Source organism: Clarias gariepinus, chromosome 8, assembly GCF_024256425.1.
Source record: "Clarias gariepinus isolate MV-2021 ecotype Netherlands chromosome 8, CGAR_prim_01v2, whole genome shotgun sequence".
NCBI classification, from domain to species: domain Eukaryota; kingdom Metazoa; phylum Chordata; class Actinopteri; order Siluriformes; family Clariidae; genus Clarias; species Clarias gariepinus.
In genome coordinates this window covers 35,682,501-35,705,299 of record NC_071107.1, presented here as the reverse complement: position 1 = coordinate 35,705,299, position 22,799 = coordinate 35,682,501, and the positions used below count along the sequence as shown (strand labels likewise).

The 22,799-nt window shown below is 39.9% G+C and overlaps 2 protein-coding genes across 2 annotated transcripts; one reads left to right on the top strand and one right to left on the bottom strand.

Moving 5' to 3' along the window:
* olig4 (oligodendrocyte transcription factor 4) lies at positions 1 to 899 on the bottom strand. The gene has a single exon (XM_053502825.1). The coding sequence runs from the start codon at positions 809 to 811 to the stop codon at positions 80 to 82; it is 732 nt and encodes a 243-aa protein (XP_053358800.1). The 5' UTR covers positions 812 to 899; the 3' UTR covers positions 1 to 79.
* Positions 900 to 17,354: 16,455 nt separating this feature from the next.
* Positions 17,355 to 20,554, top strand: LOC128529063 (toll-like receptor 13). The gene has a single exon (XM_053502377.1). The coding sequence runs from the start codon at positions 17,396 to 17,398 to the stop codon at positions 20,504 to 20,506; it is 3,111 nt and encodes a 1,036-aa protein (XP_053358352.1). The 5' UTR covers positions 17,355 to 17,395; the 3' UTR covers positions 20,507 to 20,554.
* Positions 20,555 to 22,799: the final 2,245 nt, after the last annotated feature.

Sequence of the window (22,799 nt, the reverse complement as noted above, 5' to 3'; positions counted from 1 at the left end):
TCAACATCATGCAGAACATCATGTACATTAGAAACATTCAGGAGATCTTTGCTTTGAGTCCATGCTTGGAGTTTTTGGTTCATTTGCTCATTGAAAGGCCGTGCAGGCTGGCTGTGGACACGGGTAAAGGTTGGCACAGGGAGCACGGGCACGGCATGCCGGGGAAGTGCCTGTATGAGCCGGCCAAGTGCAGCGGGTCCTTGAGTAAGCTTGGGATCGGTGGCGCGTGGAAGCCCAGATATCCCGCTGCTGGAGGAGAATGGGGAGCTTGAGCCACGGCCGTGTGCGTGCTGCTGGTGTGCTGAAGGGGGGTGGAGCCTACGGCTGCAGCTCCACCTGCCAGAGAGTGCAAGGACTGCGCCAGAGGGTGCAAGGGAAGCTGGGACGGAGCTAAGACGGGTCTCGCGGCGTGGTTCTGAGCCACACCAGACCCGTAGACCTCGCCCACTAGCTTCTTCATCTCTTCCAAGGAGCTGGAGAGCATGAGGATGTAGTTGCGCGCCAGCAGGAGGGTCGAGATCTTGGACAGCTTGCGCACCGACGGGCCTTGCGCGTACGGCATGACTTCGCGCAGGCCGTCCATGGCCTGGTTGAGATCGTGCATGCGTTTCCGCTCGCGGCTGTTCACCTTGAGACGCAGCTCCTGGAGGTCTTCTTTGTTAAGCTCGGGACGGTTCCGATTCTTTCCTCCAGGAACCGGAGATCCGTCTTTCCCGGCTTGCTGGAACATCTTGCTGGAGAAGAAGCCGGAGTCGACGGTGAGGTCCGGGGACGAGGAGCGACTGCAGGTGGAGCCGGTGTCTGAGTCCATCTCAGCAGATCAAATCAAGGTGGATACTTTAAAGAATAAAAAAATAAAAAGACTTGAATAAAATCCTGGTGGTCAAAAAAATCCTACAAAAAACCCAGAGGGAAGCAGAGCTTAATCGAACCCAAAATAGAGACACACACACAGAAACACTCACACACACATACACCTACATGAGCGTGTATCAGTGAAGGCTCTCTGCTTTGACCGGATCTTCACAGCTCGGCTTTTTATAGAGCTCTCACCCACAAAGACACAATGAGACGCATAATGTGACTGGAGACCTGGAGCCAATAACAGAGGGGACACACTTTCACCCACACCCACACACACACACCATCTTTAGCAAATACACCCGCCCCCCCAAATACAAAACACACACACACACACACACACACATGTGCATACACATTAACTATACCCGACAATATTCACACATTAGTGAAAAGTCCTTATGTGATCACACTCACACACTCACACACACACGTACTGTAATGACTGCAACACCTTCACAAAAGAGTGTGAAGACTTTTTACGGTTTATGTTTATCACTTAGTGTAATGACGTTAACTCAGACTTTGTTTTAACGCACTCACACACATAAGCCGAGTGTGCAAAGACGGTCTAATGGTACAAACTCAAATTCATTTCTTATTTCAAAGTAAATTTGCGTCTTGTAGTTTGTATTTGTTGTGTGTAAGTGTTATGGTTTTAAATAACTATCTAAAAAAAAAACTCGCGTACCGCAATTCTTATGTCAGTCTTTCACATTTTAATTACATTTTCATTAAATTTGATTTCAGTCATAACTAGGAAAACGTTTATTTGTTGTAGTTCTCTTGTCGTTGGTGAAGCTGCAGAACATTTTTTGATAAGCGAGAAAGGTCAACTCCACTCGCATTAGCATCTCTGAAGCGAGTTTACTGCAGCAATGCATAGTTTATTACACGATTATCGCACATTATCCCCTGTTTTATCCCCGAAGCCCCCTTTTTTTTGCCGCCTTTGACATTGCGGCCCTGTTTATGATCCCTCCCTCCCTCCTCCACGACTCCCTTCTTTCTAACATCACCGGGAATGAGCATAAGAGTCAGCGTGAGAGTGTGTAAACGACAACGGCGCCCTCATTAATGGTAAACCAGGCTCGATTCAGCCACGGCCGAGGGTGCGAAATCGTCCTGCCGGGAGTGGAAGAGGGAGGAGAGGGGAGGAGGTAGTTAAAGAGACACTAAAATGTGCCCCGTGTATTGTGCGGGCTTCTCCGGGTCATAAAAACTCCACGGCGAGCCAGGAGCCCGTGGGATGCTGCTATTACCCCCCTGCTATGTGCTTAAGCTTCTGCAGCGTTCATTAGCATCACTATCACGCGCCGCGTAACGCACTCCCACTCTCAGGGATCATGTGGAGGGGAGCGGGCTGTAGACTTCCCAGACACACACACACACACACACTCTCATATACACACATACACACACTCATATACACACATACACAGATGGCAAGCACAAGTAAGCAAAAACGGAACATCAATGAGAACGAATAATTACGAATACTTTTTTTTTAAAGTAACATTTGTTAATCACTTTAGAGATTCGATTCTTTTTTCCACTGAATCAAATGGAACGAGGTTTCGGTTCAGTTGGTTTCTCCTGAACTTCGACCAAACCCCAGAAGATGACTCGGTTTATGCTTAATGCTTTATATCACGTGTAGTTGAAAGTCTTTGTGCTTACAGTGACATAAAAGAGTCGTTTGAAAAAGATGAATCATATAGAAATCATATATAGTTAGTCAAAGAATGATGTTCAAAAAAGGTTGAATTCTAAATAACTCTCTCACATATTCATATGTTATTTTATCTCTTATTGTGGAGTTTGTGTAACGCTACATAAATCAACCTGCTGAATATAATCGGAATAAAAATGATTGAAATGATTCAGGGCGGCACGGTGGTGTAGTGGTTAGTGTTGTTGCCTTGCGCCTTCAGGGTCCAGGTTCGATTCGCGGTCAGGCTCGGATTCCCGACTCTGTGTGCATGGTGGGTTTCCTTCGGGTACTCCAGTTTCCTCCCACAGTCCAAAGACCATGAATATAGGAGAAGGTATAGAAGATGAGTGACTGAGTGAAATGAGTCATTTAAATGTGTCATATGGTGATTGTGAATAAATGATTATTCCTTTTTTTCTTCACTCAGGCTGCAGTTTCTGTGATCAAAATCTTACAAAAATGAAACATTGACATTATTAAAAAATAGGAGTAGAATCGTTTGTTTCTGCAAGTTGATACTTTAAAAGCATAATTTGAAAAAAAGTTTATAAACCACACGAATAGTCTAACAATAATGGTCTTTTAATAATAATCTAATAGTAGTGTAATTACTTAATTTCTACGAATTGATTCACATGATTCACTTTAAGGAGTCATTTGTAAACAACTCACCAATTAATATGTTTTTTTTTTGTCTCTAAAGAATATTATATAAAAGACAGAGTTGCACAGTTAGCTGGTTTAACTCTCAGTGTAGAGGCACGTGCTACAGTATCTGAATCAACACACTGAGTCAGTGCTTGCAAAGTGAATCATTTAGTTTATTTGAGTCATTTGAAAAATCGATGAATCATTTGCAAGCCGCCGGTTTACAGCAAAAAAACATGTAGTAGCTAACTCAGGTCATAGTGTGTGTGTGTGTGTGTGTGTGTGTGTGTGTGTGTGTGTGAGAGAGAGAGAGAGAGAGAGAGAGAGAACATTGACAAAAAGTGATAAGGTAATAAAAAAGATAAATAGATAGATAAATAAATAAAAAACAAGTTTAGGTTAAGGTTTAGTTTATTTATAATTCTGGATTCTGTGGTCCTTGTTCATAGTTTATTTAGTTTAGCACATTTACAACAGCCAGGAGACTGACTGTACATTTAGAAACATCATCATAAAATAAAAGTATATGATTACAACCTAAGAGAAAAGAAACAAAACAAAAACACAAAAACTTGATAGGCAAAGTACGGCCAGTGAAAACAGATGGGTTTTTAAAAGGGATTTAAAAATAGTCAGACTAGGAGCCATTCGGATTTCAACTGGCAGGTCATTTCAAAGACGAGGCCCATTACCGAAAAAGAGAAATTTAAGAGAAATTTAGCAGCAGCGTTCTGGACCAATTGATTTAGACATGCAATAATGAAGAGGGTCTTGTCAGTGAGAAAAGGTTTTATTTTTGCAAGCGTACGGAGCAGATAAAAGCTCGATCCGATCATGGTAGAGATTTGTTTATCAAGTTATATGTCATTTAACAGGACACAAATATTCTGAACCTGTGAGGACCTAAAAGCTGATAAAGGACCCAGGTCAAAATCAGGGGCCTGTATATGTTCTGAAGAGCCGAAGACTATCACCTCTGCTTTCTTTTAGACGTTTTAAGATTACCAAGATTTAACTTCATCTAAACAAGATAACAAAGCATTCATGTCCAAGTGATAATTTTTTTAAAAAGGTAAATAGATTTGCGTGTCATCAGCGTAAAAATGGAATGATACCCCATGTTTCCTAAAAATGGAGCCTAGAGGTAGCATGTACAATGAAAATAGAGTGGGAGCCAACATAGAGCCTTGTGGAACACCACAGGGGAAAGAAGAAGTCGAAGAGGAGAAGTCTCCTAGCCTAACCACATATTTCCTATCAGATAAAAATGACTGAAACCGCTTTAAGACTATGCCAGAGAGACCCACACAAGACTCTATTCTGTTAAGTAATGTCGAATGGTTGATAGTGTCGAAGGCAGCTATAAGTCTAAAAGAACACTCTCAAGACGGCTGATTCGGTACTGTGGGGAGGAGAAACAAGATGGTGAATGCTTCCATGACTTTATTGGGAAAAAGAAATCCGTTAACAAGGCGGCTTTAAGGTGTTTCCACACTTTCTCTTTAAGTGATAATTGTGTCTCTACGGCTTGGTTAGATATTTTTATTATTGCCGGTGTTACAGCTTTACCTATTAACTCGTAACTGTTTTGGTAATAGCGTCTGTGAGAGAGAAAAGACAAGGATCCACCTCAGGCCGTTTTCTCTGCAGGTGTCCGAACCTCTCTGCATTCTCAGTGTGTGTGTGTGTGTTGTCAGCACATACTGTATTGTATCACTGTGCATTGTGATTTAGTGTGTGTGTGTGTGTGTGTGTGTGTGAGTGTGTGTTGTGAGCATATGGATGTTCTCATGGTGCAGGCGCGAAGCCAGCACACGAGCAGACCTCAGCCAGGCCTAATTAAAGCCTGGCACAACACAGCACCGCGTGTTAGTTACGGCCGTCCGCTCGGCTAAATTACCCTCACATCACACTCACATTAACCGACACACACACAAAGAGCGCGGGTCAGAGGAGTGCAGCAGGAGCAGAGAACGCTGCCTCCATACATACAGATGGAGTTGTTGATCCATTTTCCATAGCAGCAGCAGTAAGGAAACATCTACTGGTTTATAAAGTGTGTGTTATTCGTGTGTCTGTTTCACACCTGTGTAAGGAGTCTCCAGTGTCGGGGCGGGGGGTGGGGGGGGGGGGGAGCCAGACCATATGCAGCCTTTATTTTACCTAGAAAAAATTACAATAAATATCAAATCATTTTAATAGCCGAATGTTGAAACAACAGTTATGTAACGAAGGGCTCATTACAAAATTTGAAAAAGAAAGCCTATAGGACGTTCGAACTACATGATTTTTATGGAATTTGGACACATACGTACTTTTTATACATCTAGATCATATTTATTTCATAAATTTACATCTGAAGAAAAGCATTTGGTGTGCCTTATTTTATAAATCTCCGACTGTAGGAAATAAAACAGTTTATACAAATTAAAGTGCTCATTTTAATACACAATCGTTTCCATGGTAACACCTAAGATATAGTGACAGATAAACGCCATCACTAATTTTCCATAGCAGCAGCAGTAAGGAAGCATTTACCGGTTTATAAAGTGTGTGTTATTCGTGTGTCTGTTTCAGACCTTAGGTAAGGAGTCTCCAGTGTCAAGAATATATAAATATTTAAATAAATAGAAAATCAGTTTAACGGCTAAAAATGACAGCTTGGTAAAATAATTTGTATCATATGAATACAAACTTAAAACAATTTTTTTTTAATAGACTGGACTCAGGTTCGTTACAATATTTGCGTAAGGAAAAATAAAGGACATTTGAAAATGTTTTTTTAAATAGAATTTGCACACATTGGCATCCATTAATGTTCGGCATGCATGGTTCAAACTTTATATTATTGTACGTTTTTGATCATATTTGTGTTAGAAATTTACATATCTCCAACTGTAGGAAATAAAACAGTTTATACAAATTAGTGTGCTTTTTTTTATATAATCCTTTCTTAAACCTGTAGTAGAGTATTAAAATAAAAAAGTATTTATTATTATTAATAAAAAATATTTTTAATTTAAATAAATAAAAATAAATTAATTAAAATAAAATTAAGATTCAAATATAAAAAAAGAAAATATTTACTCAGTTTAAACATTTTGTTGAGCATGACGAATCCTCCTCCCTCCTAAAATCAATGTGTTTCAATGAAAAGAATCGGACGACTTTTTAACGCGCGCAATTTTTAACATACGTATCTCTGGGAATCATATGTGGTCACATGGCAGGAGCTCATTGTAATATCCGATGAAGAAATACATCCGAGCTGGAAAAAAAAAGTATTGTTACACACGTGACTTTTATGCGCGTCGCATAAATTTCTTAACATTTCAGAATCCTCGCGTGAAAGTCACGTGACCAGGGCTCATTATAATATGTGAGGATGTAGGGAAGTAAGGCTGTAAGATTGTTACCGTATTTCATGTACGTGTGAAAATCTTATTAATAATAATAATAAGACAGGGAAGTTATTTTTTAAATCGCTTTCATCATTATCATCATTTTCATGTCACCGTGTCATGAAGCCAAAAGACATTCACACTGTAAGACAGTTGACGCTGGAGACTCCTTACCGACACCTCACACTTTCTGACCAATCAGAATCGAGAAATCGGGAGCATCCAGATAGCGCAGATGATTTATTGTGCTTGAGGCATTAGATGTGAACAAGTATAAGGAAATTATGGAAATGAGTCATAATGTGTGTGAGTGTGTGTGTGTGTGTGTGTGTGTGTGTGTGTGTGTGTGTGTGTGTGTCTTAGCTTCGTGCTTTCAATAAATGCATGAGGATGAGTGAAGAGTCTCATTCTTATTCATGTGTGTACTCTAGCTACAGGCCACACACACACACACACACACACACACAGAGAGAGAGGATTAGATTCTCATGAATACATGAAAGAGTATCAACTCCTCTATCCGTGTCGATGATAATCCCTCTGTACCTGGTATTAAAGTGTTTGACTTTCCTCCCAGAGCTTTGAGTGTGTGTGAGTGTTAACGCACACTCGCACAGTTAAAGACAATTATTTAAAAGGATCAGAGAGGAGATTGTCTTTAATCCCTGCAGAGAACATGAGCAAACATCTCTCTCTCTCTCTCTCTCTCTCTCGATGGAACCTTTCAGTTTGAGATGCTTTAATAATCAGCTTTTATTTCCCGACTACGAGAGCTTCAGGACCGGTGAGATCCTGCTCTGGAGTTCTTATGACCAACACGACTGTAAAGAGGATTCTAGTATATTAATCATCTCTTCCTTTTGTCTCAATGATCTTTTCTGTAAATTATTCAGAATTTGAAATATCAATGTTTAGAAACATAGGGGACAATTACTGAGTGCAGGACCGACACCTTCTGTTCATTACTGCTTTACTAAATAGGTTTGTATATGTGTGTGTGTGTGTGTGTGTGTGAGAGAGAGAGGGAGAGAGAGTGTGTGTGTGATTTATTAACCCGTGACTGACTAACCTAACGGCGGTATTTAAAGTACATCAGGACAAGCATTGCCTCGAGTGCTTTACAACCGTCACTAACAAGCCTCATCACTTTCCCTAACAGAGAGATGGGTGGGGGGGCTGGGGGGGGGGGGGGGGGAAGGGGGGATGAGAGAGGGAAAGAGAGAAAGAGAGAGAGAGAGAGAGAGAGAGATGAGATGAAAAGTGTGCCAGCAGGCTGTCCGCTGTAAAAGCTTCATTCAAGTGTCTCTGTCGTTATAAATCACTGTACAACCAGACTAAAGCAGAGTGAGGGGGGGCACTTACTTTTTAGCACTTAATCATGCTGCAATTTTAAATCATTATTGAGCCACTTTTATACTTCACACTTTATTTCTTTATTTCTTTTACAGAATATTACAGTTTATTTCATCTTTCTGTCTTTCTGTCTTTCTGTCCCTCATCTCAACTCAGTCATTCTATATTTATGTCCCTCTTTGTCTCTCTCTCTCCATCATTCTTTCTCTTTTTCCTCTGTCTCTCATTTTTTTCTATTTGTCTCTCTCTGCCTCTCTCTTCCTGCCTCTTTATGTCACTCCCTTTTTATCCTACCATGTGTCTTTATGTCTCACTTTCTCCCTTTCTCTCTCATCTGTCTCTCTCTCTCTCTCTCTCTCTCTCTCTCTTTATTTCTTTGTCCATGTCCCTCTTGATCTCATTTTCTGTATTTCTTTTTATTCCTTTATGTCTCGCTTTTATCTCTCCATGTCCCCTCCTGTCTCTCTCACTCCCTATTTCTTTTTCCATGTCCTTCTTTACCTGATTCTCTAGATTTCTTTTGTCTCACTCTCTTTCTCTCTCAATGTCCCTTACTGTCTCTCTCTCTCTCTCTATGCTCCACTTTCTCCTTTCCTTTTTGTCCCCCCTCTCTTTATTTATTTCATAATAACTTTCTCTCCTTTATTCCATGTCTCTCTCTGTCTGTATGTCTCACTCCTTTTCTCTCTTTTCCTGCTCGCTAGTTAACAGTGTTGAGTTCTGAGGACAGGTGCTGCTGCTGGAGGTATACACCCCCGCCCCTAAATTATGAGTTTGATAAATTCTGTTCAGTAAGTGTCTCTCTGTCTCTGTCTCTCTCTGTCTCTGTCTGTCTCTCTGCAACTGTGGCCATCTGTATGTTTGTAGCTCTGCTTTGCGTGGACACAAAAGAAGTTGATCTCTTCATTAGAATTCATCAGAGTTAAACGGATCACACACACACACACACACACACACACACACACACACACACACACACATACACGCACCTACACACACACACACACGCACAAATAACTACAACTGTATCATTTTTAGTACGGCTTTTAACCAGATAATCCCACATTTATTACAAATTAACTTAAAAAAAAAAAAAATCACAATTTCTTTACTGTAACAAACATTACTTTTGTAAACACCCTCAATTTTATTGCTTGATGTTCACCTGATTTAAACTCCAGGTGCCAGTTTATCTTTCCTTTTCTTACTTTCTTACTTCCTCCCTTTTCTCCTTCCTTCATTTCTTTCTTTCTTTCTGTCTTTTTTCTTCTGTCTTCCTTCTTTAATTTTTTCCTTTAATGCTTTCTTTCTTTCTGCCTTCCTTCCTTCTCTCTTTGTTCAATTATTTCTTCCTTTCTTTTTTCTTTCTTTTCTTTCTTCCTTCCGTTCTTTTTCGTTCTTTCTTATGTTTTTAATTCTTTTTTCTTCCTTCCCTCCTTAAGTTTTTACTTCCTTTCTTCCCTTCTTCCCTACTTTCTTTCTTTCTTTCTTCTTCTGTCTTCCTTCTTTTATTTTTTCCTTCAATGCTTTCTTTCTTTCTTTCTGCCTTCCTTCCTTCCTTCCTTCCTTCCTCCTCTCTTCGTTTAATTATTCCTTCCTTTCTTTTTTTCTTTCTTTTCTTCCTTCCGTTCTTTTTCGTTCTTACTTGTTTTTCCTTCTTTTCTTTTTTCTTCCTTCCCTCCTTAAGTTTTTCCTTCATTCCTTCCCTCCTTTCTTTCTTTCTTTCTGCCTTCCTACCTTCCTTCCTTCCTTCCTTTCTTCCTCCTCTCCTCGTTCAATTATTTCTTCCTTTCTTTTTTTCTATCTTTTCTTCCTTACTTCCGTTCTTTTTCGTTCTTTCTTGTGTTTTTCATTCTTTTTTCTTCCTTCCCTCCTTAAGTTTTTACTTCCTTTCTTCCCTTCTTCCCTCCTTTCTTTCTTTCTTTCTTTCTTTCTTTCTTTCTTTCTTTCTGTCTTTTTTTCTTTTTTCTTCTGTCTTCCTTCTTTTATTTTTCCTTCAATGCTTTCTTTCTTTCTGCCTTCCTTCCTCCTCTCTTCGTTCAATTATTTCTTCCTTTCTTTTTTTCTATCTTTTCTTCCTTACTTCCGTTCTTTTTCGTTCTTTCTTGTGTTTTTCATTCTTTTCCTTTTTCTTCCTTCCCTCCTTAAGTTTGTCCTTCATTCCTTCCCTCCTTTCTTTCTTTCCTCCTTCCTTCCTGTCTTCCATGCTTTCTTTCTGTGACTCCGCTGTGTCACACGCTGATGATTTTATCCCTGACTGTAAACCCCACACGTGTCATTCAGCTGCTGTATAAATCTTTCACTTCCTGTTCCCTCTCGTGTAACCTGGACTGATCTAGTGTAGATGAGAGTGAATTTCTTTACCACCTCATACCATCATTGGTTTGACCTCGAGGTCCAGCGCCACTTGTTCATTTAACTCCATAAAGCCCACCTAAACCAAAACGGAGTTAACAGAATGTTAACTAGACTTAAAAAGCCCGCATTCATTACACCCACCCGCCCCGGTGCACACTTCTCTCCGTCGTTAATCATTAGAAAACGAGACAGTGGTACAGTGGCCACCATGGCAGGCGGCTTTGTCCTCCACGACCCCCGGGTCAACAAGACGAGTGACTGACACAACACTCCGGCTCCGTCCCCAAGACAATGGAGAGGACCGAGGGTTGCTTTTGTAACCGCTCTCGGCTTTATAACGCCATACACACACACACACACACACACACACATGCACAGAATGGACACATGGCACAGGGCCAGTCACAGATGGGTCCCGGTCTCTGTGTGCACGCTGGTTGTCATGGCGAGGGAACACAAGCGGCGCTAAAGGGGCTGAGACAAAAGCCGAGGGCCGGGACTCGTGTCTAAGAGATGGAGAGGGAGATTATTAGAGAAAAGAGAGAAGAGGGAGAGAGAGGCAGCAGAAGTGTGTATGTCGATAACAATAGAAGCTTTTCAATAAGAAGCCAAATGTTTCAAAGTGTGACCGCAACAATGGGAAAAGAATAGCAGGGTGTACCCCAGTGCTCCCGAAATCCTGCGTCCTGATTGGCCAGGAGGTGTAGATTAATTTCCAGTCCTGACAGTCCAGTACAGCTGCAAATCACAACTTCATGCACACGAACACACACTTTATAATAGTTTCTATAGCAGCAACTTATTGAAAGATGTGTCCCGAGACTTTATGGAAGGAGTCTCCAGTGTCAGGACGTCATAAGACACAGAGCATCGATCATCTGTAACGACTTGCTTGCGTGTGTGTGTGTGTGTGTGTGTGTGTGTGTGTGTGTGTGTGTCTGTTCCTGCATGGCTGCCATCTGCACAGCTGCTGGAGGAATTAAATATGAAAACAGGTTTATGGGGCATCGTAAAGGACGGGAGAGAAAAAACAGAAGTGTTCAATGCATTCCCCATCTGGAGAGAGAGAGAGAGAGAGAGAGAGAGAGATACAGCATGGAGGGAAAGTTATAGCATGGAAGGGCAAGAGGTCAAGAGAAAATGTCACTGAATTATCATCAACTGGTGATTAAACTGAAAGAAGTAGCGATGATAGGGCGGTCGGGCGAACCAATGTGTCTTGTGTCATTTTCAAGAAAAATACTATTCTTTAGATGACTTGGTGAATCATTTACAGTGTTTAATTAAACACTTACTGAATCACTCACACCGAATCATTAATTCACATACATTCATTTTCCTTTTGATTCACTGTTTCACTCACTCACTCACTCACTCACTCACTCACTCTTCTACTAAAGCGCTCAGATTCATTTACTCATTTGCTGAATCACTTAAACTTAAATCACTCACTTACTGAATCAGGCATTAATTAACTGAATCATTCAAACATTTACGCATTCACTCACTCATTAATTTGCACTCACTCAATCATTCATTCGCTTACTCACTCACTCACTCACTCACTTACACACTCAATTATTCATTCATTCACTTACTCACTCACTCACTCACTCACTTATACACTCAATTATTCATTCATTCACTTACTCACTCACTCACTCACTTACTCATACACTTAATCATTCATTCGCTTACTCACTTACTCACTTATACACTCAATCATTCACTCACTCACTTACTCATACACTCAATCATTCATTCACTTACTCACTCAGTCACTTACTCATACACTCAATCATTCACTCACTCACTCACTCACTCATACACTCAATCATTCATTCATTCACTCACTCACTCATACACTCAATCATTCATTCACTCACTCACTCACTCACTCATTCACTCACTTACTCATATACTCAATCATTCATTCGCTTACTCACTCAATCACTCACTTACTCACTTATACACTCAATCATTCACTCACTCACTCACTCATACACTCAATCATTCATTCACTTACTCACTCACTCACTTACTCATACAGTCAATTATTCACTTACTCACTCACTCACTCACTCACTCATACACTCAATCATTAATTCATTCACTCACTCACTCACTCACTCATACACTCAATCATTCATTCATTCACTTACTCACTCACTCACTCACTCATACACTCAATCATACACTTATTCACTCACTCACTCATACACTCAATCATTCATTCGCTTACTCACTCAATCACTCACTCACTCACTTATACACTCAATCATTCACTCACTCACTCACTCAGTCACACACTCAATCATTCATTCACTTACTTACTCACTCACTCACTTATACACTCAATCATTCATTCATGCACTCACTCACTCACTCATACACTCTATCATTCATTCATGCACTCACTCACTCACTCATACACTCATTCATTCACTCATTTACTCACTTACTCATACACTCAATCATTCATTCACTTACTCACTTCCTTACTCACTCACTCATACACTCAATCATTCATTCACTTACTCATTCACTCACCCACTCATACACTCAATCATTCACTTACTCACTCCCTTACTCACTCACTCACACACTCAATTATTCATTCACTCACTCACTCATACACTTAATCATTCATTCATTTACTTACTCAGTCACTAATACACTTAATCATCAGTCATTTACTTACTGACTCGCCTAATGACCCTGATTTACTCACTCAGACTCATTCACTCCCTCGTTCACTCCCTTATTTACTCTCTCAGTAACTCAACCACTCAGTCATTTTTTAAATCACTCACCTACAAAATCACTTGCACAATCAATGACTCATTCTCTCAATTACTGAATCACTCAGTGATGTATGGAAACACTGACTTACTTTCTGACTCGCTCACTCATTTACCTAATCAGTTTACCTCTATCAGACTTAGCGATTTATTCACTCACTCAGTTATTACTAGCAACTCAATGAATCACTCGACCACTCAGACATGCAACAAATCATTCATTAAGCCACCTAAAGCCTCACATATTCACTCACTCACTTACTGAATCATTCACTCACCATTTAATCTTCTTACCGAAGCAGGCATTCACTCACTGTCTTACTAACATACTTAGTGTCTCACTAGTGTCTCATTTACCAAACACCAAATCCCTCACATTGATTCACTTAATAACTCACTCCCTCACTCACTCACTCACTCACTCACTCATTGAATCACTCACTCACTCAGCAAGACACTGATTTGCTCCACCGCTCACTGAATCAATGAATCACTCACTGACTCTCTGACTATACACACAGTCACTTTACCACTTTAAATTTTTATTTTATGCTCAAATGATTAGATTTTTTTTGTTTGTTTGTTAAACTAACATTAAAACTGTGCTCCTGATAACAGTGCCCTACACGTGGAGGTTGAAGAGGTCACAGAGTTTATTATTATTATTTTAGAAAGACATCGTAACGACGCGTGACTAAAGCTGAGGAGGAGCAAAAGAGAGCGGCTGCAATCATGTCACTTTCCACTCCCTATTTATTCTCCTTTATAAGAGTAAAGGACAAAAAAAAGCCAGAAACAAAACATAGCGCAAATGGCGGTGAAAAGGGTCAGCGCCGAGACAAAAGCGGGGAAGTAGAGGAGGAAATCCAGCATGTTTGCATATGCTAATTTTATAGAGCACCAATTAAGGAGGCTTGTTTTATGACGCTTTTTATGAGAAAACAAAAAGGCAATGGCTTTCCTTCAGGCCCTCTTAGACACATACACACACACACACACACACACACACACACACACACACACACACACACACACACACACACACACTATTATTCTAATCACGTGCACACACAGCATGAGGAAGGAGGACTATTTTTTGTCTATTTTTTTATTTTTTAGTCAGACAAAAAATGTATACACAGGTAAAGAAAAATAGTGTGATATATATCATATTAATATAATATTAATAATATTAACATATACTGTATGTATATTAATATATAACGTACAGCAATATATTTTGCATTTAAATATTTATACACTTTTTTTAAAGTGTGTATTTGTTTCTTTGGCTAACTGTAAGTGTATCTATACAAAACAAAGTAACAAATTCAAAAACAAAATAACAAAAACAAAAACAAAAAAAGCTAAATAACAAGAAAACTAAATAACAAAACCTAAAAAAAAATAACAAAACCAAAAACAAAGTAACAAAACCAAAAACTAAGTTACAAATTCAAAAACAAAGTAACAAATTCAAAAACAAAGTAATAAAAACTAAATAACAAAACCAAAAACAAAGTGACAAATTCACAAACAAAATAACAGAAATCAGAAAATACAACGACATATCCTGAAACGAAATATCAAATGAGAAAACACAACGACAACACGGTTAGCCAAAAAATGTATATATACAATTGGATATTAGAGATCATATACCGTAACATTATTACCATCGGGTATGTAACAGGAATAAATCTAATTACATAATTCATACACGATAACTTGCATTGTAAGAATACTGACTTCATTTATATAATCCTCGCTATAATGATACAGTTTCTCTCGATTCTGCCATCAGGATTGGATGACTTCTACTAGCAAGACATTTGGGACTGCAGACACAGATGCTTCATTGATCCATCATTTCTAGTCTTTTTCTATATTTCTTTGTAAATCAGAGGATTAGATTTCAGTTCTCTGGCTTGGGTGCTGATTCCAGCGAGAGCGTCTCGGCGTGTGTGTGGGCTGGTGTCAGCCGTTTCACTGAGCACGCTGCTGCCCACGAGGCCAGAGGTTATTCCCTACGTAATGATACATGGCCTGTAATGTTTAACCAACAGCCTACACACACACACACACTCACACACACACACACACACACACACACACACACACACACACACACACACACACACACACACACACAGTGCTTAAACTCTACAATGCAAATGCTGTGTCAATACTGAGATTTTCCTACCTTACGATTATGATTTAATTCCTCCAGAATCTGATACTGATGGCGATATTTTCCCTCTTTTTGTCCCTCATATTATTTCTGACTAATAATAGGTTTTAAATTAGCATGCTATTTCTAAAACTTAGTGTAGTATAATAAGTGATTGAACAACAAGTTAAATGGTAAGAACAAATGAAGGATTCATTTAAAGCCAGAGTATCAGTAAGTGATTCACTGATTCAGTGAGTAAGTGAGAACAGTGTTTTTCATTCCAATACAGTTCCAATATCAAGATGGAATAAGTTCTGGCAGCTCAGACACCTCCCTAGCTCAGGCGATGTTTTTTTTTTTTTTTTTTTTTTTTTTCTGAACGCAGAGCAAAAATGTGAATGTTTACAGGTATATCTTATAAGCTCAGTGGTTAAGGCATTGACCTACGGTTTAGAAGGTCCCAGGTTCAAACCCCACAACCACCAAGTTGCCTTTCAGCAAGGCCCTTAACCCTCAACTGCTCAGATGTACTGTATAATGAGATAAAAATGTCGCTCTGGATACGAGTGTCTGCTAAATGTAATGTCTCGACTATTAGACAGTTCCTTGAATATGGAGGATTTTTGCTGCTCCAGTTTGATTAATACTGCTTAAACCTCAAGGGGTGTTCGGGTCAAATCAGGATTTGTGAGTTAAATTACGGGTTAATAAAGTGTAAAAGCATTGGCATTTAAAAATGACTTCGAGCATTTTCATTTATTGTGCCGTGATGAGAATCTTAAAACATTTGAATGGTGCCAACATTTTAAAGAAGGCTGTCTGACTGTGAAGAACGAGGTGGCTCGGAGCCCACTGCAGTCATTTTGATGAACATTCAGCGAGAAGAACGCCTGAATCCTAAAAAATTATTTAAGTCTGTATACATAATCATTCACCAACACCACTTGCAGATTACAGGAACTTGGCTTGCAGTTACTGCAGCATCCCATGCACAATCCTGACCTCACTCCAAATCATTTCCACAAGTTTGAGGCATTACAAGAGTTCCCGGGAGGCCGGCGTTTCAGGTGTGAACCAGACAGATAGTCAGATCTCATGGAGAAATCTTTTTACCCTGATGGTATCCAAGCACTAGTGAAACTCGAGAAATAAAGGTTTTAAAGAGTTCTATCTCTGAAAATTCTGTTCTGTATCTCTGAGCGCCATTTGCACAAATTTTGCATATAATTAGAAATATTTTCCACGAAATCAAACACGAATTTGGAACTAAGAGTATGAGGAATAAAAGAGCAACGTTGTTTAAAAAGGTGAAGAGGTTACAGAAAAGGTAAAAAGAGGTACTGTGTCTTCTCTTAAGAGCAGGTCACGCCGAGGTCGAGGGGTCGTTCGTATTCTTCAAGAAAGTGACAGACCAGGGAAAGGAAGGTGAGCTGGTATTGTAATGCGGCGCCTCCTCAGGTGAAGAACCCTTTGATGCATCAGGATTCAGCGCAATACAACAGCACCCTCTCGGGGGGCAAAGACCAGGGAGTCCTTGGGAAAAAAAGAAACAACAACCAACAAGAATAACGACAACAACGCCTGGGGGCGCGCTTTTTGTCCGTAAAGAAAATGAACATAGCTCTGGGCGGGGTGGTGGGTACGAGAATCAGAGGAAGGGATAGAAAGGGAAAACAAATACGACAGTAGGTTGAGGGATGGATATGAAGGGGAATTAATGGGGACATACAAACAGATATAATAATATTCACTTGAATATACGTCTGAGTATTGTCTTTATTGAATGATTAAAGATAAACCTGCTACCTGTGGGATAGACTGAGATGCAAAGGTTTGTGACATTGCTTAAGCTCATGTTTAAAATGCTGTCCTGAAACATGCTTCTAAGATCCATATCTTACAAACACACCACTCCATGTGGTTTTATACATAAAGTTGTTTTGCATGAGTTTCCTGTTTTTTGCAGAAATGAAAAAAGGGTGAAGGGTGCGTGTAGCAAAAACCAACAAAAGAACAGAAACTCTTCTAACTCGAGGCGTCTCTTCAGTACATCTTGGTTATTTAACCTAAACGTTCTCATGAAACTATGGAGACTAATGATTTAGCAATGTGTTGGCTCCTGTTTGTTCTCCTGCTGTCTCCAGGTACATGCTGGATGTCTGATAAATGTTTAGTTTATGAAGACGCTAACATGGTTGAAAACGTCCAGTATGGATATTGTCCGACAGGAAACCTCACAGCGAGTTGCAGTGATGTTCAGGATGTGAAGTCGGATCTTGCTACGCTTCCTCGACAAATCGACAGCCTTTGCCTGGAAGCTGGTCGTGGACTGGTGCTTCGACCAAACGCTTTAGAGCGCTTCTCCATGCTGGAACAGGTCTACATTAGTAACTGTCCTGAAGCGATTCATCCTGGAGCTTTCGCCGGATTGACAAATTTGCGCTCAATATCGTTTGCGGAATACGAACATTTATTTGATTCTAAATTCAAATGCTGTAGTTCATCAGTGTTTCCAAACGCTTTCGAGCAGCTACCCAACTTGACCAAGCTTTTCTTTCATAACTACAATATGTCCACCGTGTCAGCTGATGCATTCAATGGACTAAAAGATCTAAAATTCTTGCAATTCAGCAGTTGTGGCACGGAAATCCTGGATATTTCATGTAGAATTGCGGAAGTCTCGAAATCGCTGACATCGCTGTACGTGAGTGCAGATGACCTGGTCATCCTGAGTCACAGAAAATGTCCTCGTTTAGAGAACGCTTCCATTGCTGAACATTTCAAATCTCTGAAACGTCTCGATTTTGTATTTCCAAATCTGAAATTTCTGGACGAACATGTTTTTCAGTTCTTCCCAGAGATTTCATTTCTAAGTATGCCCATGAATCCGGTTCTGAAGTTGCAGCTCTTGCAGTCCGGAGTGCGAAAGATCAAGTCACTGGAGGCAGACCTGAGACAAGGTGGTCTCGGGTTGGTTTGTGATATTGTGTCAAATTTTTCGGTTGAAAACCTGCATCTAAAATCAGAAACTTATTTAGAAGATATCGGAGTCGAAGGATGTCATGGATTACGCAAAACAAACCTCGTGAGCTCTTCCGTGCAAGACGATTTGTGTTTTGTTAGATTTCTGAAAAATCTACAAGTTTTGGAGCTGGAGGGAGATTTTTTGGGACGGTTGCTCGAAAATCTGTGCGAACTGTCCGATCCGGTGACTCTGTTACAGAAATTCAGCCTAAATAAAAGTAAGTTAAATAAAATAACCATGCGACAGTTTTATTGTCTGAAAAATCTCAGCACTCTTGATCTTTCCTATAATAAAATCTCTGTGATAGAGGATTTTACATTTAAAGCAATTGACAAGTTAAGCGAACAAAGTTTATTATATTTGACTGACAATCGGACTTTTAATAATCTGCGTAGTTTGGAATATTTAGATTTGTCAAGAAATAAGATGTCTTCAATTAACTTTGCTACATTTGATGGCTTGGACAGTCTGAAAGTCTTGAACCTCCATGGCAACAAGATAACTCAAATCACAGTGAATAGTCTGATCGCGCCTTCAGGATTGGCGAGCTTGGAAAGTTTAGACTTGTCGAAAAATATCATCGCACATATTTCCGACTTCGCATTCAAGCAAATGAAAACTTTAAAGATTCTAATATTGGATAAAAATGCCATTTCCAAAATCAGCAGGTTCAGCTTCTTTGGTCTGGATCGTTTAGAGTCACTGACACTCGAACATAACGTTGTGAAATATTTCGAGCCCTCTGCCTTGACCAGTTTAACCTCTTTAAGGAAATTCTCAGTCGGCTGTCTCAAACATCCGTCGTCCGAGACAGCGCAGGCTGAGATCGATCTCGGTCTTCTGTTTGGTCGCATCCCGGTAAACCTCACCGAGCTCTCGATCAGCTCCTGTAGCCGTCCGATGAGCATCGTGATTGGGTCTGAGAGTGCCCTCAAGACTGGTCTCCATCTTCACATCTATGGAAAAAGCGTTCATTTGCTTGATTGCGAGAAGCCGTTCTTTCTGTCCGTAGTCAACCTTACAGCTGTAGTCGACCAGCTGTTGTGCGGCTCACACTTTGCTGGGAAATACTTTAAATCCTTGGAAAGCTTTACGTTATCTCCTCAGGTTATGTCCTCTTTCATTGATCTGGTTGATCTTAATACACTTTTGCGCCTTCAAAAGTTGGATTTCGTTAACGTCGACCTGACCGACCAACCTCACCTTGGTATCATGCTCCACAATCTGACCATGCTGAAAGTTTTAAATTTTTACCAATCCAGGATTCCCTTGTTCAATGAAGATTTTACCAAAGACTTGAAGTCTCTCGAATTTCTCTTTGTTAATGTTGACAATGACTTGAGTCTGGTTGAAAACTTTGCCAGGCCACTTTTAAATCTACGTTATGTTTTTCTGATTAGCCTGATGCTCCACTGCAGCTGTGACAATGCTTGGATTAGCGAATGGGCCAAACACCAAAGACAAGTTCAAGTTGTAACGTGGATGTCCACCGGCGGCATTGCTTGCCGAAACATTAAGGGCATCCAAAACTTTGCCAAGTACACTGAATCCAGCTGCTCATCACATGTGGAATTTGTCCTGTTCGCCACAACCTCTCTATGGATTCTGCTTTTTATGTTAGTGGTTCTGGTCCATAAACTGGCCGGAGATTACTTGCTGGCGTTCATATACATCGCTCGTGGCTGGGTGGACGCAGCCTTGAGAAAAAACCCTAACAGGCGCTATCAGTACGACGTTTTCGTGTCGTATTCTGGAACGGACGAGCGCTGGGTCGTCAATGAGCTTCTTCCCAATCTGGAGAGACGAGGACCACCTTTCCTGCGCCTCTGTCTCCACAGCCGGGACTTTCACTTAGGCACGGACATCGTTGAGAACATCACGGGAAGTCTGTACAGGAGCCGGTACACGCTCTGCCTGCTCAGCCGCCACTACCTACGCAGCAAGTGGTGCTCTTTGGAGATGAAGCTGGCCACTGACCGCTTGCTCGTGGAGAACAGGGACGTTCTGATCGTGGTGTTTCTGGAGAAGATCTCACCTAAGAAGCTGTCCGTTCACCACAGGCTGGCACGGGTGGTCAAGAGGAAAACGTACATAGACTGGCCCGAGGACCCTGAGAAACAGACGGCATTCTGGAATAGACTGTGGGCCAAGCTCGCGCCCAAACCCGCCTGAAGAATGTAATAGCTCTTGGATATGTCTAGGTTCTTAGATAAGCGTTTGTAGCGGAAATACATAACCACTGAATTGTTTGGGAAAAGTGTTAGTTTGCAGTACATTTATATTGAGATCATCATTATTATCATCTCATTTGTTAAAATTGCTGGAAGCAACTTGTATGTGTGCACAATCTACATCTATTTTTGAATTATTGTCGTTATTCTGATCATTCTTCACCATTCACCTTAGAACATTTGATTCTTATAAGTGTATTTATTGCAGGAAATTAATGAGTAACTTTAAACATATTTTTGTTATCCTCAGCGTGTTATTACAAAAACACTTCCCAAAGTATGAAAACGTATTCGCAGCCTTAAAGACACCGAGTGTCAGTATGTCATGACTTAGATTATGGTCATAGGTACATGTGCTTAAAACCAGGGTTGCAGCTCAAAATTAAACCAACAGAGGGAGCTGTAATAACATAATTTGAGCTGTTACAATGTCTCCTCCCTATGCTGATGATTGAAGCTCTTGACCTGTGTGTATGACAGAGTGCAGTGTTCTGCTGACACACTGAACCAGGGTTTCAGAGACACACCCACATGACCATACATGGACACAAAGACACACCCTGGTGGAATCCTTGTGTTTCTGTACCTCCTCAACCTGTTCTTCAATCTGCCCTATGCATTCTTCTAACTCCCTAACCTTCTCCTCAACCTTCTCCTTCTGTTTCTCTACGTTCTTCCTATATTGTTTCTCTACTTTCTTGAAATAGTCCTTGTGTTTTTCTACCTCCTCAACCTTCTCCTTGTGTTGCTCCTCTACTTTGGTGAAAAGCTGATTGTGTTTCTCTTTCTCCTCAATCAGCTGCTTGTGTTCCTCTACCTCCTTAACCTTCTCAATGTGTCGTTCAACAAATCAAAGAACGTGATTTCTTGAAATTTTCATTGTGTCTGTCTCTAAATGCTTAATCTGCTCCTCAGTTTGCTCCTTGTGTTCTTTTACCTCCTTAACCTGCTCCTGGCATTCCTTTAGTTCCTCCACCTTCATGTTGTGTTATTCTATTTCTTTATATGCTCTTTTATTCATCCACGTAGAACCCAATCACTGCATGCAGTGCCAGTCCCGAGCTAGGAAATGGGAGGGTTGTGAAAGGAAGAGTATCTGCTGTAAAACCCGAGCCAGACCCTGTAGATCAAACACAAGCATAAAAAATATATATATATATATTATTTTAACTTCCAAATAAAGGTACTAAACTGCAGATGCATACATAAATTATTGTTTTAAAGATAAATTATTTAAAAAGACTTTTTCATTAATAAGCCATGATATGTTGTACTGTTGTGTGTGTGTGTGTGCGTGTGTGTGTATTGAGGATTGTTCCGGCTCATAGATGCATTATGGTCATTTCTGTGTTTTTCTGGCTTTCTGCTCTTGATTAGGTTACTTGTAACACTTCACAGCAGCCTTCTGTTTACTCCGAGCATCATGAATTGTGTTTGATTGGTTTTCAGTCCAGACTTGAAATGAGCTAGCCACTAGGGGTGCTGTTCGCAACATCATTGCTCGGTCCACCACTGATCTCGGCTAATGGCTTTCAATATTTTTTAATCATTGTTAATATTGTGTCAAAGAAATTATATTTTACATGTAGCTGTTAAGTTTTAGTTGTTGTGTTATTATTATTATTATTATTATTATTATTATACAAAAACAAACAAACAGACAAAAAACTAAAACAAACAATGAAAAGAAAGTTTGCCCATGTTTGGTTTGTGTTTCTAATAAATTTCTTACCTGCGTTTTTGCTGCCACTGTAAAGTATTTAGACAAAAGCACTTATTACTTTATTGAATTTGGTCCAACATGTAATTTCTACAATAAAAAAAAATATTGATTTTATTTATTTTAAATCTAGTTGCTACATAGTAAAAAACAAAAAAAAATAACAATAAAATTTTTCTACAAGGTTAAACTTTAAAACAAATGAAATCAGGTAAAATGTAACAAAAAACTTGTATTAAAAAAAAAAGATAAAGTAATGCTTTTTTTTGTAAACCGCTAATTAATTGGCTAATATTAAACCTGAAAGGTGTATCATTCAGCATTAAATATCGTGTTTGCTTCAGTTATAACCGTCAGAAATCATGAAGCAGACTCCTAAACACTTTGCCTCCTAAATACATTACAGATCCAATTTAATTTAACATTTGAAAACTATAACATGTCTTTGGTTCAATGTTTATATGAGCTATTCTTGATGCTTATTCAGATATTTGCATGTATTTTGTCCTTGGAT

Excerpts from the sequence above, each read along its gene's own strand:
- olig4 (XM_053502825.1), bottom strand. The coding sequence starts at position 811 with ATGGACTCAGACACCGGCTCCACCTGCAGTCGCTCCTCGTCCCCGGAC.
- LOC128529063 (XM_053502377.1), top strand. The coding sequence starts at position 17,396 with ATGGAGACTAATGATTTAGCAATGTGTTGGCTCCTGTTTGTTCTCCTG.